At 46.8% G+C, this 12926-nt stretch overlaps 1 protein-coding gene across 4 annotated transcripts in view; it reads left to right on the top strand.

The window, feature by feature from the left end:
* The window catches only part of LOC137564135 (xylosyl- and glucuronyltransferase LARGE1), a 670081-nt gene that overhangs the window by 621394 nt on the left and 35761 nt on the right, over positions 1–12926 (top strand). For all 4 annotated transcript variants that reach the window (XM_068277558.1, XM_068277559.1, XM_068277561.1 and 1 more), the window contains exons 11-12: positions 7238–7401; positions 10926–11204. In XM_068277558.1, the coding sequence (XP_068133659.1) occupies positions 7238–7401; positions 10926–11204 (443 nt within the window). The remainder of the gene's footprint in view (positions 1–7237; positions 7402–10925; positions 11205–12926) is intronic.

Below are 12926 nucleotides of genomic sequence, written 5' to 3' on the forward strand. Positions count from 1 at the left end.
TCTTAGGTTTAGGCACCACCAGGGGGGTCTTAGGTTTAGGCACCACCAGGGGGGTCTTAGGTTTAGGCACCACCAGGGGGTCTAGGGGTTAGGGGTAGGTACAGGGAGGGTTACTTACTAATTATTTTTTTAACCTTATTATACATTTCACTTTTTAAACGGAAGATTAACGTTTTCACAATTGCCGATTTCATGAACATTATTTAATGATTTATAACTTTATAAAAACGAATATTTAAACGAAATATAGTACATTATATTTTTAAACGTTATCCATGTTTATCGTTTAAAACCCCGCGCCCTTTTTTCCCAGCGCCCCTTTTTAACGTACACATGAGATAGACGTGTGTTACATGTACATGTACAGTGTCTAGCACACAAATAGCTATGCTGTGTTCCATTTTTTCTTTATCTGCCTGAAAGAGTTAAACATCAGGTATGTAAGTGGCAGTTCCTGTCTGAGTCGGGACTGGGTCAGACTACAGTGTGACTCTCACTGATAAGAAATTACAACTATAAAACACCTTCCTAGCAGAAAATGGCTTCTGAGAGCAGGAAAGAGATGAAAAGGGTATACTTCAATGAATGTGCCACTGAGCAAAAACAATAAAAACGTAAAAATAGATTTAAACATAAAATAAAACTGTGGAATGTCTTAAAAAGTCATTTTAGGAGAAGGAAGATAGATACAATTGTTTCTTTCATTAGTTTATTTTCACCTCGGGTGTCCTTTAATCTTACGCAAAGGTGCGATGCAGCACTCGCCATGTGCCTCATCACATTTTATACATCGAATACATGAAGAATGTAAACTGACAGATCATATTTTTATATCCGTTCATAAATAAGCTGCTTAGGTTCTCCGATGCTACCTAGTAAATCCAAACAAATATACTGCATCTTTTGAAAACATAAATATGGATGTACAAGGAAGTCCTGCATGTGTACAGTGGTCTTTTTCTCCTTACGGAAGCTGGAAGTACTGTTTGAACATGGTGACAATTGATCGGAACATCGCTCAGGGCACAGACGGTTCAGACAAGTTTAATTGCTGACTTATGCAACATCAGAAAGTGTCCTTACAGACTCCTTCCTCTAATTATACCCGGGATGGAGAGAGAGAGAGAGAGAGATTTCTGGGTCACCCAGGCTCGCAATAACCATTAATCTATAGCCTCTATGTGTTGTTGCAGTTTTTAGCAGATCTGTCTCCATGCATAAAACATCAAAGAGTAAACGTATCTGGTTTGGCCACAAGTTAAAAACCAGCAAAGAACTATAAAGTAACTTTGACGTTTCTTTCACCACGGTAAATTACTACCGAGGAGCGGAGGGAAGAAATTTCCTTTCGGTCATCTTTTTGTTAAAATGGGCGATTTTTTGCAAGAAACTGATTCTTGCAAAATTACAAACAAGAGAACCGCAACAGGGGCATTCTGGGAAAAATATTGTATACAGTCAAAAGCCAATGCCAAAGCCATTTATGCAAAGGAAATGTGAATATAAACTGTGTATAAAGGTGGGCAGCAGAATACCTGTTTCACTGTTTCATCTTGGCGGCGGATCGGTCTGATGTGTGCTTATGGGGTATATCACATGATGGCTCTGTGTTGGGTAAGCAACTTACACTCAAATGTCAGCTCCATACACTACGCACAGATCTCTGAGTGATGGGACTGGCTTCTTTGAAAGATATTTATCTGGACCAGCTGCATGTAATTTGGTCACTTATTAAACTTTACTACCAAGGAAAAATCCTGGAGGGCAAACTAGGAGTCCCCCACCCACCAAGCCCCCGCCCCCCACACACAGTTATAAGGAGAACAGTAGTTTTAAATCCATGATACACACACCGAAACAAAGACAAGATCACTTGCACAGACATCTAATGCCCATCACTTAATAGCACTCATACATAAAGTGCTTGAATTCTGCAAAAAAAAAGTATAGATGCAAATGTTTTTAATTTTTCCTGAAAACAATTCTCAGTTGACATATAGATGTCACCCCAAATCTAATTATAGTGTTATATGTGGCGCAACCACAGTAGCAAGCCAGTCTCTCCAGAGAGTTGCATGTAATAGGTCTCTCTGCCCACAGAAGTAATACAATAATGTCACCAGATTGTTATTAGTGCTATCTGTCCACGTTCCATCCATATAGGTTAGGAACCTTTCTCCGCTATGCACCCAGGACTCCCGCTTTCCTGTCTCTTGCTTTTGTAAACTGCAAATCTCATGAGAGGAGGTCTCACTCATCGCTTTACCTGTAAGTGCTTTAGGTATATGGGAGAGAAAAACCACAAATGTTCACTTATAACTGAATTATTGCAAATTTCCTTCTGTTTTAAGAAGGCAAATTACACCAAGCTTTGCTTTTTTAGTAGGAGGGCTTTTTGGTTCCTTTTATCCCCTTATACATTCCTAGTAGTCTGGGTCACCCTGAGCTGCTTGGTTACTCTGTTGTACTGGTCCAAGCCCTATTTCATACAGCCTTATCAATCCTTGCCATGTACTGATGAGGACCAAAAGTCTGAAACGGGCTGTCTGCATGTGGGTTTGATATGGCTGTGTAAAACTTAAAGCTATCGGCTTGCTATACACCAGTGGTTCTGGATGCTTGCTTGGCTTAACAAGGGCGAAAAGGGATAATTTGCATATTCAGTGGTAGTGCATTGTGGGTAATCACAAATGTTCACTTATAACTGAATTATTGCAAATTTCCTTCTGTTTTAAGAAGGCAAATTACACCAAGCTTTGCTTTTTTAGTAGGAGGGCGTTTTGGTTCCTTTTATCCCCCTATACATTCCTAGGAGTTTGGGTCACCCTGAGCTGCTTGGTTACTCTGGAGAGAATAGAGGGAGACAATAGTGCAGACTGGCAGAAGATGCCTCTGCCACATAACCAATTTCATTATACTCACTAGTAACTAAAGGCCTGTACCTTTACCTCGCGATTTTTCCAATGTTTTTCCCGACGACTGGCCATTCTTAGAGCAACGAGCGGTCGTTTCCGCAGTTTTGCGACTTCAGTACAGGCGCATGATCATGCAAATTTTGTTTTGCATTGCGCATCGATAACGACCATCATGGCAGATTGGATCTTTAAGATCCCCGACGACTCGCACGCAAAGTACCGTTCCCGCTTGAAGTCTCATTCATGCCCATCATGTGCCGTCACGTATACCCGCCGGTCAGGAGATGGATCGCGGAGTGCTCGTCATCAGGGAGACTCTGCTGGATCCATCTTCCTTCCATCACGAGGTGAGTATTCAGCTTATAGGTTAAGGAGGAGGGATTAAAAAACAGAGAGCCTGTGTCAGCAGCAATAGCTCACCTGCTCACCCTAAATGATTAGATGTCTGAAACTCTGCCCCCTCCATCGGCAAAACTGCCATGGCTTTTTTTTTTTCTAACATTTTCCAAAGCTGCTGCTACCCCCATCTGTCTCACCTCTGCCACACCCAAGTTAATACCTAATTGGTGGCTGCAGAGCTGAGGGCGGGCCACGGCAACTCCGAGTGGAGTCAGGTTTTTACATCTCCACCTGCCTCAAGTGGTTGGTTGCCCCTCCTGCGACCTTCCTTTGTGAATATAAATTCTCTTTTTCTATCTTCCAATTAGATGACATATTGCGCCATTTGGGCTCCCATTGTCTCTGTGTTCCATTTTCAAGTTGTACAGACACTCTACCCGCACTGTCTCTAACTCAGCATTTTAGAAAAAAAGCCCATACACACACTAGATGAAACTTGTCTAAGGCAGCCAATAACATTCACCTCTGCTAAGAATCCAGCATGTGTGCAGCAGCCCCCAACCACTCAGCCAGCGATCCGCCTTGATGGCTCACTTCGGCAGAGAGATAGCTAAGAGCATTGCCCAGCCCGCTGCGTGATGTCACTCCTACGATGCTCCACCCCCCGCAAACAGCAGAACATGTCACTCGCTTGCAAGCAAGCAACGTGTCTGCACAGCCATGGCCCTGCAATGTCACCCAAGGGATCGGATTTCCATCGGGTGACATTGATTGAGCGTGTGTACTTAGCTTAATTCTGCATGGAGGTTTAAGGATTCAAAACTAATGTTCTATTTGGATAGCTAACGGGAGCACAAGGCGTCATCCCCCTCACCCTCCTGTGGACCATCCCACATATTTACATGTCAGAAATTCTCAGCTCACAGTTGGACAGCACTAATCACATGTTACAATTAGTCCAGCACTGACTACTGGTACTTTTGTTTTAAGAGCCCCGGCCTTGAAGCGTGAGGATTTTTGGCAGCGCTGGATTTGGCAGTCTGGTCAGGGAGAGCTATGTTAACAGGCAGCACTGGAGAGAGATATATGCTCACTATGCATTCTTGGCACCTTTATACTATAATAAAGCGCATGAAAAACGTATGACTATGGAACACGTTTAAAAATGCATTAAAGTTGGCTGGAGTTTCACTGTAAAACTATATAACTATATATTCCCTGCGAATGAAAAACATTAATAGCGGTAGCGCTTGGTACACATAAGGCAGTAAAAAATGCTGCGTTGTGATGCACTTAGAAGCATTTCAGAGCAGTAGGAAGATCCACAAGAATTATTAGACGCAGTAAAAAAATAAGTGCTTCAAAATTCCTGCCAAATGAGTGTGAGAAACTTTGAAGTAATTTCATAATTCATGTAGGTGACAGACAGTGCTTATACATTTTACCATGCATTACATAAACGATGTACTGGACGGGCATTGGTTGTGACATGCATTATAGTGTGTGTACAACCCACGTAACACAAACCAGGGGAGTTGCTAGCCCAAAAGATCAGTGGCACATGCCCCGGATCTATTCTATGGTGCCCCAGATGTCCCCCAGGCAGAGTAAAGCCACCACAGCACCCAGCATGGCACCACACAGTACCCAGCATGCCCCACAGAGGCACCACAGCACCCAGCATGGCATTACACAGCACCTAGCATGGCACCACAGCACCCAGCATGACATTACAGCATCCAGAAAGCCCCATAGAGGTACCATAGCACCCAACATGACACCATAGCACCCAGCATGGCACCACAGCACCCAGCATGACATTATAGCACCCAGAAAGCCCCATAGAGGTACCATAGCACCCAACATGACACCACAGCACCCAGCATGGCACCACAGCACCCAGCATGACATTACAGCATCCAGAAAGCCCCATAGAAGTACCATAGCACCCAACATGACACCATAGCACCCAGCATGGCACCACAGCACCCAGCATGACATTATAGCACCCAGAAAGCCCCATAGAGGTACCATAGCACCCAACATGACACCACAGCACCCAGCATGTCACCACAGCACACAGCATGACATTACAGCATCCAGAAAGCCCCATAGAGGTACCATAGCACCCAACATGACACCACAGCACCCAGCATGGCACCACAGCACACAGCATGACATTACAGCATCCAGAAAGCCCCATAGAGGTACCATAGCACCCAACATGACACCATAGCACCCAGCATGGCACCACAGCACCCAGCATGACATTACAGCACCCAGAAAGCCCCATAGAGGTACCATAGCACCCAACATGACACCACAGCACCCAGCATGGCACCACAGCACACAGCATGACATTACAGCACCCAGAAAGCCCCATAGAGGTACCATAGCACCCAACATGACACCATAGCACCCAGCAGGGCACCACAGCACACAGCAATCAGGGGTATGCTGTGTGCTATGGTGCCTCTATGTGGGCATACTGCATGCTGTGATGCCTTGCTAGATGCTGTGATTCCTTTATGGGGTCATGCAGGGAGCTGTGGTTCTTCTATGGGAGCATGCTGGGAGTTGTGGTGCCTCAATGGGAGGCCCGTGGGAGCATGGGAGGAGGTCCACTAGAAGGTCAGGGTATGCTATGGTAGGACTGGCAGCAGGCCAGCTTACTCAGCAGAAAGTCAGACCAGCCAGCACAGAAGCCAAATAACTCTATTTATGTGATATGCTGCATTTTTGTTTTGTATTAATCGAGTGGGGGGCCTCATCCAATATTTTGCAGGCAGGCCTGCTTAAAGGGAAGGTTCAGGGACTAACAAAAAAAAGTAAAAATCCATATCCACTTACCTGGGGCTTCCTCCAGCCCGTGGCAGACAGGAGGTGCCCTCGGCGCCGCTCCACAGGCTCCCGGTGGCCGACCCGACCTGGCCAGGCCGGCGGCCAGGTCGGGCTTCTTCTGCACTCCATTGTGCGTTTCACGCCGGCGTGCTGATGTCATCGGACGTCCTCCGGGCTGTACTGCGCAGGCTCAGAACTACTGAGCCTGCGCAGTACAGCCCGGAGGACGTCCGATGACGTCAGCGCGCCTGCGTAAAACGCACAATTGAGCGCAGAAAAAGCCCGACCTGGCCGCCGGCCTGGACGGGTCAGCCACCGGAGACCACCAGGAGCCCGCGGAGCGGCGCCGAGGGCACCTCCTGCCTGCCACGGGCTGGGTGGAGCCCCAGGTAAGTGGATATGGATTTTTATTTTATTTTTTTAGTCCCTGAACCTTCCCTTTAACTGGTGTTACGTTCATGTAAATTTGGCTACACCCATGACCACACCCACATTCCGGTGCATGCCCACCCATGTTTCGGCTGGAGTGTCCAAAAGTTCCCCGGATCTCTCTGGATCTTAGGAATGCTGTTGCAAACTATGCTACAAACATTACATAGTTAGCATAATACGTGGTAAAATGTATGTGCACTGTCTGCACGCTTAGATTTTACCAGCCATTAGTGCATACACCTCATGGTGAGATAAACATGGTACATTCCCAATTCTACAAATAACCAACCTGTGTTCCTTTTTTCTTTTTTGTTCACACTGTAAGGGTTAAGAATGATAGTTCCTCTATAGTTGGATTGCAGGAATTACCGAATGAATTCTCACTAATGAGTAATTACAGGGTGTAAAACTTCTGTGTGGTTGGGTAAAACATTTGTGAGAGTGGGGAACAGATTAAAAAAATTAAATGGGTCAAGATTTGTCTGTATGGGTGCTGAATACGTATTATCAGTCACCTGAGACAGTGAAAACCTTTAGCATGACTTTTTAACCTTTTAAACTCAAATAAGCCTAAGCATTCTAGGAAAGTGCTGTTTAGTATTAGGACTATAGATACAATTGTTTATCTCATCAGTTTATTTTCACTTCAGGTTTGCGTTAATGCCTTATGTGTGAGCAGGCCAGTGATGCAATGTGTCCTGTTTCTGCAGCTCCAGAAGCAGCTGTCCGAGCTGGATGAGGATGACTTGTGTTATGAATTCAGGCGGGAGAGATTCACAGTCCATCGGACACACCTCTACTTCCTGCACTACGAGTACGAGCCAGCGCCAGACGATACAGATGTTACTCTAGTGGCACAGCTGTCCATGGATAGGTAAGTAGCTGCCGACTCTCTTGTAAAGGATTATTGTACTCAGGCTCGGACTGAGCCACCGAACCACCGATGGTCCCATCGGTGGGCCCCGCCTCCTGGGGGCCCCAGAGCTAAGAGGGAGGGGGGCACAGCTTGGAAGGGGGGAAATTGGGCACAGAGCGGCGGGGAGGGGGAGAAGCCTCCCCCCCTCTCCCTTACCTAGGGGCCCCCCCTTCCGCGCACCCCTCTCCTCCAGAAGTGCAGCCAGCAGCGAGCGGAGAATAGCTACAGAGCTTCAGATGATGCTATCTCCGCTCCGCTCGGTGTAATGTCAGCTATTGCAGCCCCACACGTTGTGCAGCCCCGCATGCGCAGTAGGCAGTGCTGCTCGTAATGGAAAAATCTACGCTTACGGATCATTACGCGTAATTTTACGCTATTACGCATTACGCAATTACGGTTACGGCGTAGGAAATTATCTACGGTACATCACTGTAATTACGCGTAAACTTACGCAATTACGCGTAAGGATACCGCAATGAAGGCGCTTACACTACGATGTTACGCGTAGTGCCGTAATTCCCATTAATGCGTATTTTTTGACGCATGCGGACGATATGTACGCAATAGCCGTCAATGTGACAGTTATTGCGTACATATCATTCGTATGCGTCAAAACGTACGCTTATACTGAAGGGCGGGAGAAGATACTATTGGTTGCTTAGGATGTTGACTGATTGGCTACTCTTAGAAAATGGGAGATTTTACGTTAGTAATTACGCGTAAAATTACGCGTAAGTGTTCGTAAAATTACGCATGCCTAGCAATTACGGTAGACAGTGTAATTACGATACCACTTACGGTGTTACGCGTAAATAATTACGCGTAAGACCGTAAGTTACGCGTAACGCTTACGCGTAAATTTATATTGAATTACGATGCGTAATTACGCTCATGCGTAATTTCGGCCCAGCACTGGCAGTAGGAGCCTGCGTCCCATTAAATTGTGCTGCCACGTAAAACGTCCTAATTATCTCCACTTCCGCACCACGTGCACACCCGAAATTTTCAGGGGAGGGAGGGGACCCCCAGATCTAGCTCTGTGCCGAATTGCAGCCCCCGAGCCCCGCTGGTTCCCGAGACTGATTGCAGCAAACCTATCTCGGGAAATAGCGGGGCTAGGGGGCTGCAATTCGACACAGAACTAGATCTGGGGGTCCCCTCCCTCCCCTGAAAATTTCGGGGGTGTACGTGGTGCGGAAGCGGAGATATTTCAGGTAAATAATGTCTAACTTCCCACTGAGCATGCGTGATACTCAGTGAGGAAGGCTGCTTCCGGGCTGCAATATCTGACATTACATCGGCATGCCGCTGCCCTGCTGGTCTCTGTCTCCTACAGTGACGCTGTCCAATCACGCTCTCGCAGTACTTCCTGCGAGAGCATGATTGGACAGCGTCACTACAGGAGACAGAGACCAGGCAGCAGGGCAGCAGCAGTGGCATGCGGAGGAGCGGAGCGGAGATAGCATCATCTGAAGCTCGGTAAGCTATTCTCCGCTCGCTGCTGGTTGCACTTCTGGAGGAGGGGGGTGCGCAGAAGGGGGGGCCCCTAGGTGAGGGAGGGGGGGAGGAGGCTTCCCCACTGATCTGTGCCCGCTGACCCCCCCTTCCAAGCTGGAGGGACTTGCATTTTGTGGGGGTATCTGCCACCAACCTGATTGCATTGTGTGGGGGTATCTGCAGCCAACCTGATTGCATTGTGTGGGGGTATCTGCAGCCAACCTGATTGCATTGTGTGGGGGTATCTGCAGCCAACCTGATTGCATTGTGTGGGGGTATCTGCAGCCAACCTGATTGCATTGTGTGGGGGTATCTGCAGCCAACCTGATTGCATTGTGTGGGGGTATCTGCAGCCAACCTGATTGCATTGTGTGGGGGTATCTGCAGCCAACCTGATTGCATTGTGTGGGGGTATCTGCAGCCAACCTGATTGCATTGTTTGGGGGTATCTGCAGCCAACCTGATTGCATTGTGTGGGGGTATCTGCAGCCAACCTGATTGCATTGTGTGGGGGTATCTGCAGCCAACCTGTTTGCATTTTGTGGGGGTATCTGCAGCCAACCTGTTTGCATTTTGTGGGGGTATCTGCAGCCAACCTGATTGCATTTTGTGGGGGTATATGCCGCCAACCTGATTGCATTTTGTGGGGGTATCTGCTGCCATTTGACTACTTTATGAATTATCATGAGGCATGTAACTACTTGAATATTGTATCTAAAATGTATCTGGTCAGACCTAATCTCTGTGAATAACACCGCTACTTAATTTGTGTGCCCAAATTTATGCACCTGCCTAATTTTATTTAAACAATTATTGCGCACTTTCTGTAAATCCAGTGAACTTCATTTCACTTCTCAAATATTACCGTGTGCGTCTCCTATATGATTTATTTAACTGACATTTTTTATGGTAACAACCAAGGATTTATACAGGAAAATCATAACGATTAACAAGGTTGCCCAAACTTTCGCAACCCATGTCCTACTTCCTGCGTAGGCTGCTCATCAATCTTTTTCTCCTCTACCGCATCCAGTTTGTTCACTGTGATCGGTGGAATTCTCCGTCCTTCATTTTAAAAATGGTGATGACCCTGTAACAGATTCCAGGTCAGCATACTGTTAAACTATAATATCGCCCCCATTAGAGCCATAGGGAAACATGGACAATACCTTGTACATCAGTTGTCATTTCAGTTCTATCTGACAGCAACTGATGTATAACTGACAGCAACTGGTATATTTCAGTTCTGACAAAATATTTTCAGAACTGGAAGGGATCACTTTAAGAAACAAATGTTGAGCATCTGAGAGGAATTGATGGCGAGGTAAGTATATAATATTTATTTGCAGGTACATCATGTGTATATTTAAATAATTTTACTTGGTTCAGGTCCCCTTTAAGATCCAGCGGTTTCCTCCTCCCAAGGTAAGTATCCATATTTTGTGCTTAGCAAAGTCACAGGTTTACTATCTGAACTGAGGAACTCCATTGTGAACAGTTTCTCTCACCAGCATGATTCCACGTATGCCTTTTTGTTTTCTCAGCATATTTCTGTTCATGTTAAATTCAGCTCTGTCATCCACTCACTATGTGAAGTGTATGGGAAGTTGATAGCACTTGCTTTGTTGATGAACCCTCCTGTGACTCTTTAGCACTTACAAACCTTACCTGTAAAGGGAGCTACAGAGGCAGAGATAACCCTAGAGTGTCTAGAACAGCTGTTAGCGATAGCCCACAAACATTACGTCACCATGTATGGTAATTGTCAGATTTTATAGGAAGCAAAATGTCATCCCCCTTGAGACAGAGACAACAGATTCTTCATCTGTGGAGAACAACTTTAAAAGATCCTGCAAAATAGTAAAATAGTTGTATTTAGCACGGCAGAAATGGGTTGAAGTGGAGGAAAGTTCAGTTACACCTTGTTATGACAAAACTGTGGTATTCTTCTGTTTATTGTGGCTCATTCTTTGTTTTTCCTACAGACTTCAGATGTTAGAAGCTATCTGCAAACACTGGGAGGGTCCCATCAGCCTTGCCTTGTACCTTTCTGATGCTGAGGCCCAGCAGTTCCTGCGCTATGCCCAGGGGTCCGAGGTGCTGCTCAACCGGCGCAATGTTGGCTACCACATTGTCTATAAAGAGGGGCAGTTCTATCCAGTCAATCTTCTGAGGAATGTTGCTATGAAACACGTCAGCACCCCATATATGTTCCTGTCCGATATAGACTTCCTGCCGATGTATGGACTATACGAGAGCCTCAGGTATGCTTCACTGCTACTTTCCCCCACTGCTCCCACATCGCAGTGGCCATTAATATCTATGAGACTTGCCACACTACTCACTGTGCGACGCAATACGGTGGAAGTATTTAGGATGACACAGAGGTGACGCAGACTCTGGAGTGTGTTGCCGAGTGGTATCGTTCAACACAGAATTGCATTGGAGTCAATGGCACCTAACATACTTTGTTGCAGTGCACATGCACCGATCAGACAAAATTCAGTGACGTACTTCCTGTCCAGCAGGGAGCATGTCAGTGAGTGGGGGCGCATAGCAGGGTGATTTAAAAATGAAATGGCGCCGTGTGATTGATTGTCCTGGGTCGGGTTCCCCTGTTGCAGGATAATTGCACCGCACCATGTGTAAAACCAGCCTCAAAAGTTAATACCACCATGGATAACCCTACCCTGAACCTTTTCCCTGAGGGGTAGTGGCTGTAGAAAAGTCTTGGAATTGTGCATTGCTATAAATAAGGAAATCCTCACTAAGTCTTTAGGCTCGTTCCACACTTGTCCGTTTGCAGAACGTAACCCCTGGATCCGTTTCCGGTTTTCAAAAAAACAATGCAAACGGATCCGTTTTTCAAAATGCTGCCCTTTTGCTGCATACATTTCCAGTCCGGATCCAGCCCTGCTTGTGGCTGAGGAGGAGGCCCGCCATGCTGGAGGGGGTAGCAGCCAGGAAGGGGGCCAGCGGGCACAGCGGTGGGGAGGGGGGTCAGACCCCCCCTTACTTTGGTGCCCCCTTTCACGCTCCCCCTCCAGCTAATTTCTTTTCAAATCAATCCAGCAGCGAGCTGGGAACTCACTCACTTCCTTGTTCCACAGCTAGCCGCGTCACTTCCTGCAATGCCACCCACTGAAGTACAGAGGGCGACATTGCAGGAAGTGATGCGGCGGAACATAAGGAAGTGAGCGAGTTCCCCACTCACTGCTGGATTGATTTTAAAAGAAACTAGCTGGAGGGGGAGCGGGGAAGGGGGGACCCAGGTGATGAGCCCACTGCCCTCCTTCCTGGCTGCTACCCCCTCCAGCATGGCGGGCCTCCTCCCCACCCACAGACAGCGCTGGACAATGGAAACGTATCCGTTTTTAAATTGTGCAAAGACGGAGGCTATTTTTAACATTGGTGTCCGTGGCTCCGGTTTTGGTCCGGGATATTTTTAAAACAAATGTGAACCGAGCCTTAGAGATGCAGAGAGAGCTGTTAGGACAGGAGCTGTGAAGTTACTGGATGCTGATGCTGGAGAAGTGTGCTTTCTGGTTGCTTAAGACTCGATGTTAAAAATAGGCCTATCTAATACATTACGATACCCCACTCTTTATAGATTCCATGTACTCTGTTTTAAATGTTAAAATACAGTAATTGAAAGATATATTACCATTGAGAAAGCCGAGGAACCCAGTCTTTAAACCATACAGAGGTGAATAAAATGCTACCAGATTTACTTACCTTGGGCTTCCTCCAGCCCCTAGAAGCCTGTGTGTCCCTTGCTGCAGTTATGCCTTCAGCCACTCTTCTGAGGTCCCCTATGTAGCGGCCGCTGGGTCGGTGGTTTCTGCGCGAGCAGTTGGGCTCCCATAGCCGGGAGCGCTCTGCTGAATGCTCCTGCCCACAAGAGCGTAACCAAGAACACCACACTCACGCATGCACAGAAGCCACAAGCGGCTGCTACGGTGGCCCAGGTAAGTAAAATCTGCTAT

Source organism: Hyperolius riggenbachi, chromosome 3 (assembly GCF_040937935.1).
Source record: "Hyperolius riggenbachi isolate aHypRig1 chromosome 3, aHypRig1.pri, whole genome shotgun sequence".
Lineage (NCBI taxonomy): Eukaryota > Metazoa > Chordata > Amphibia > Anura > Hyperoliidae > Hyperolius > Hyperolius riggenbachi.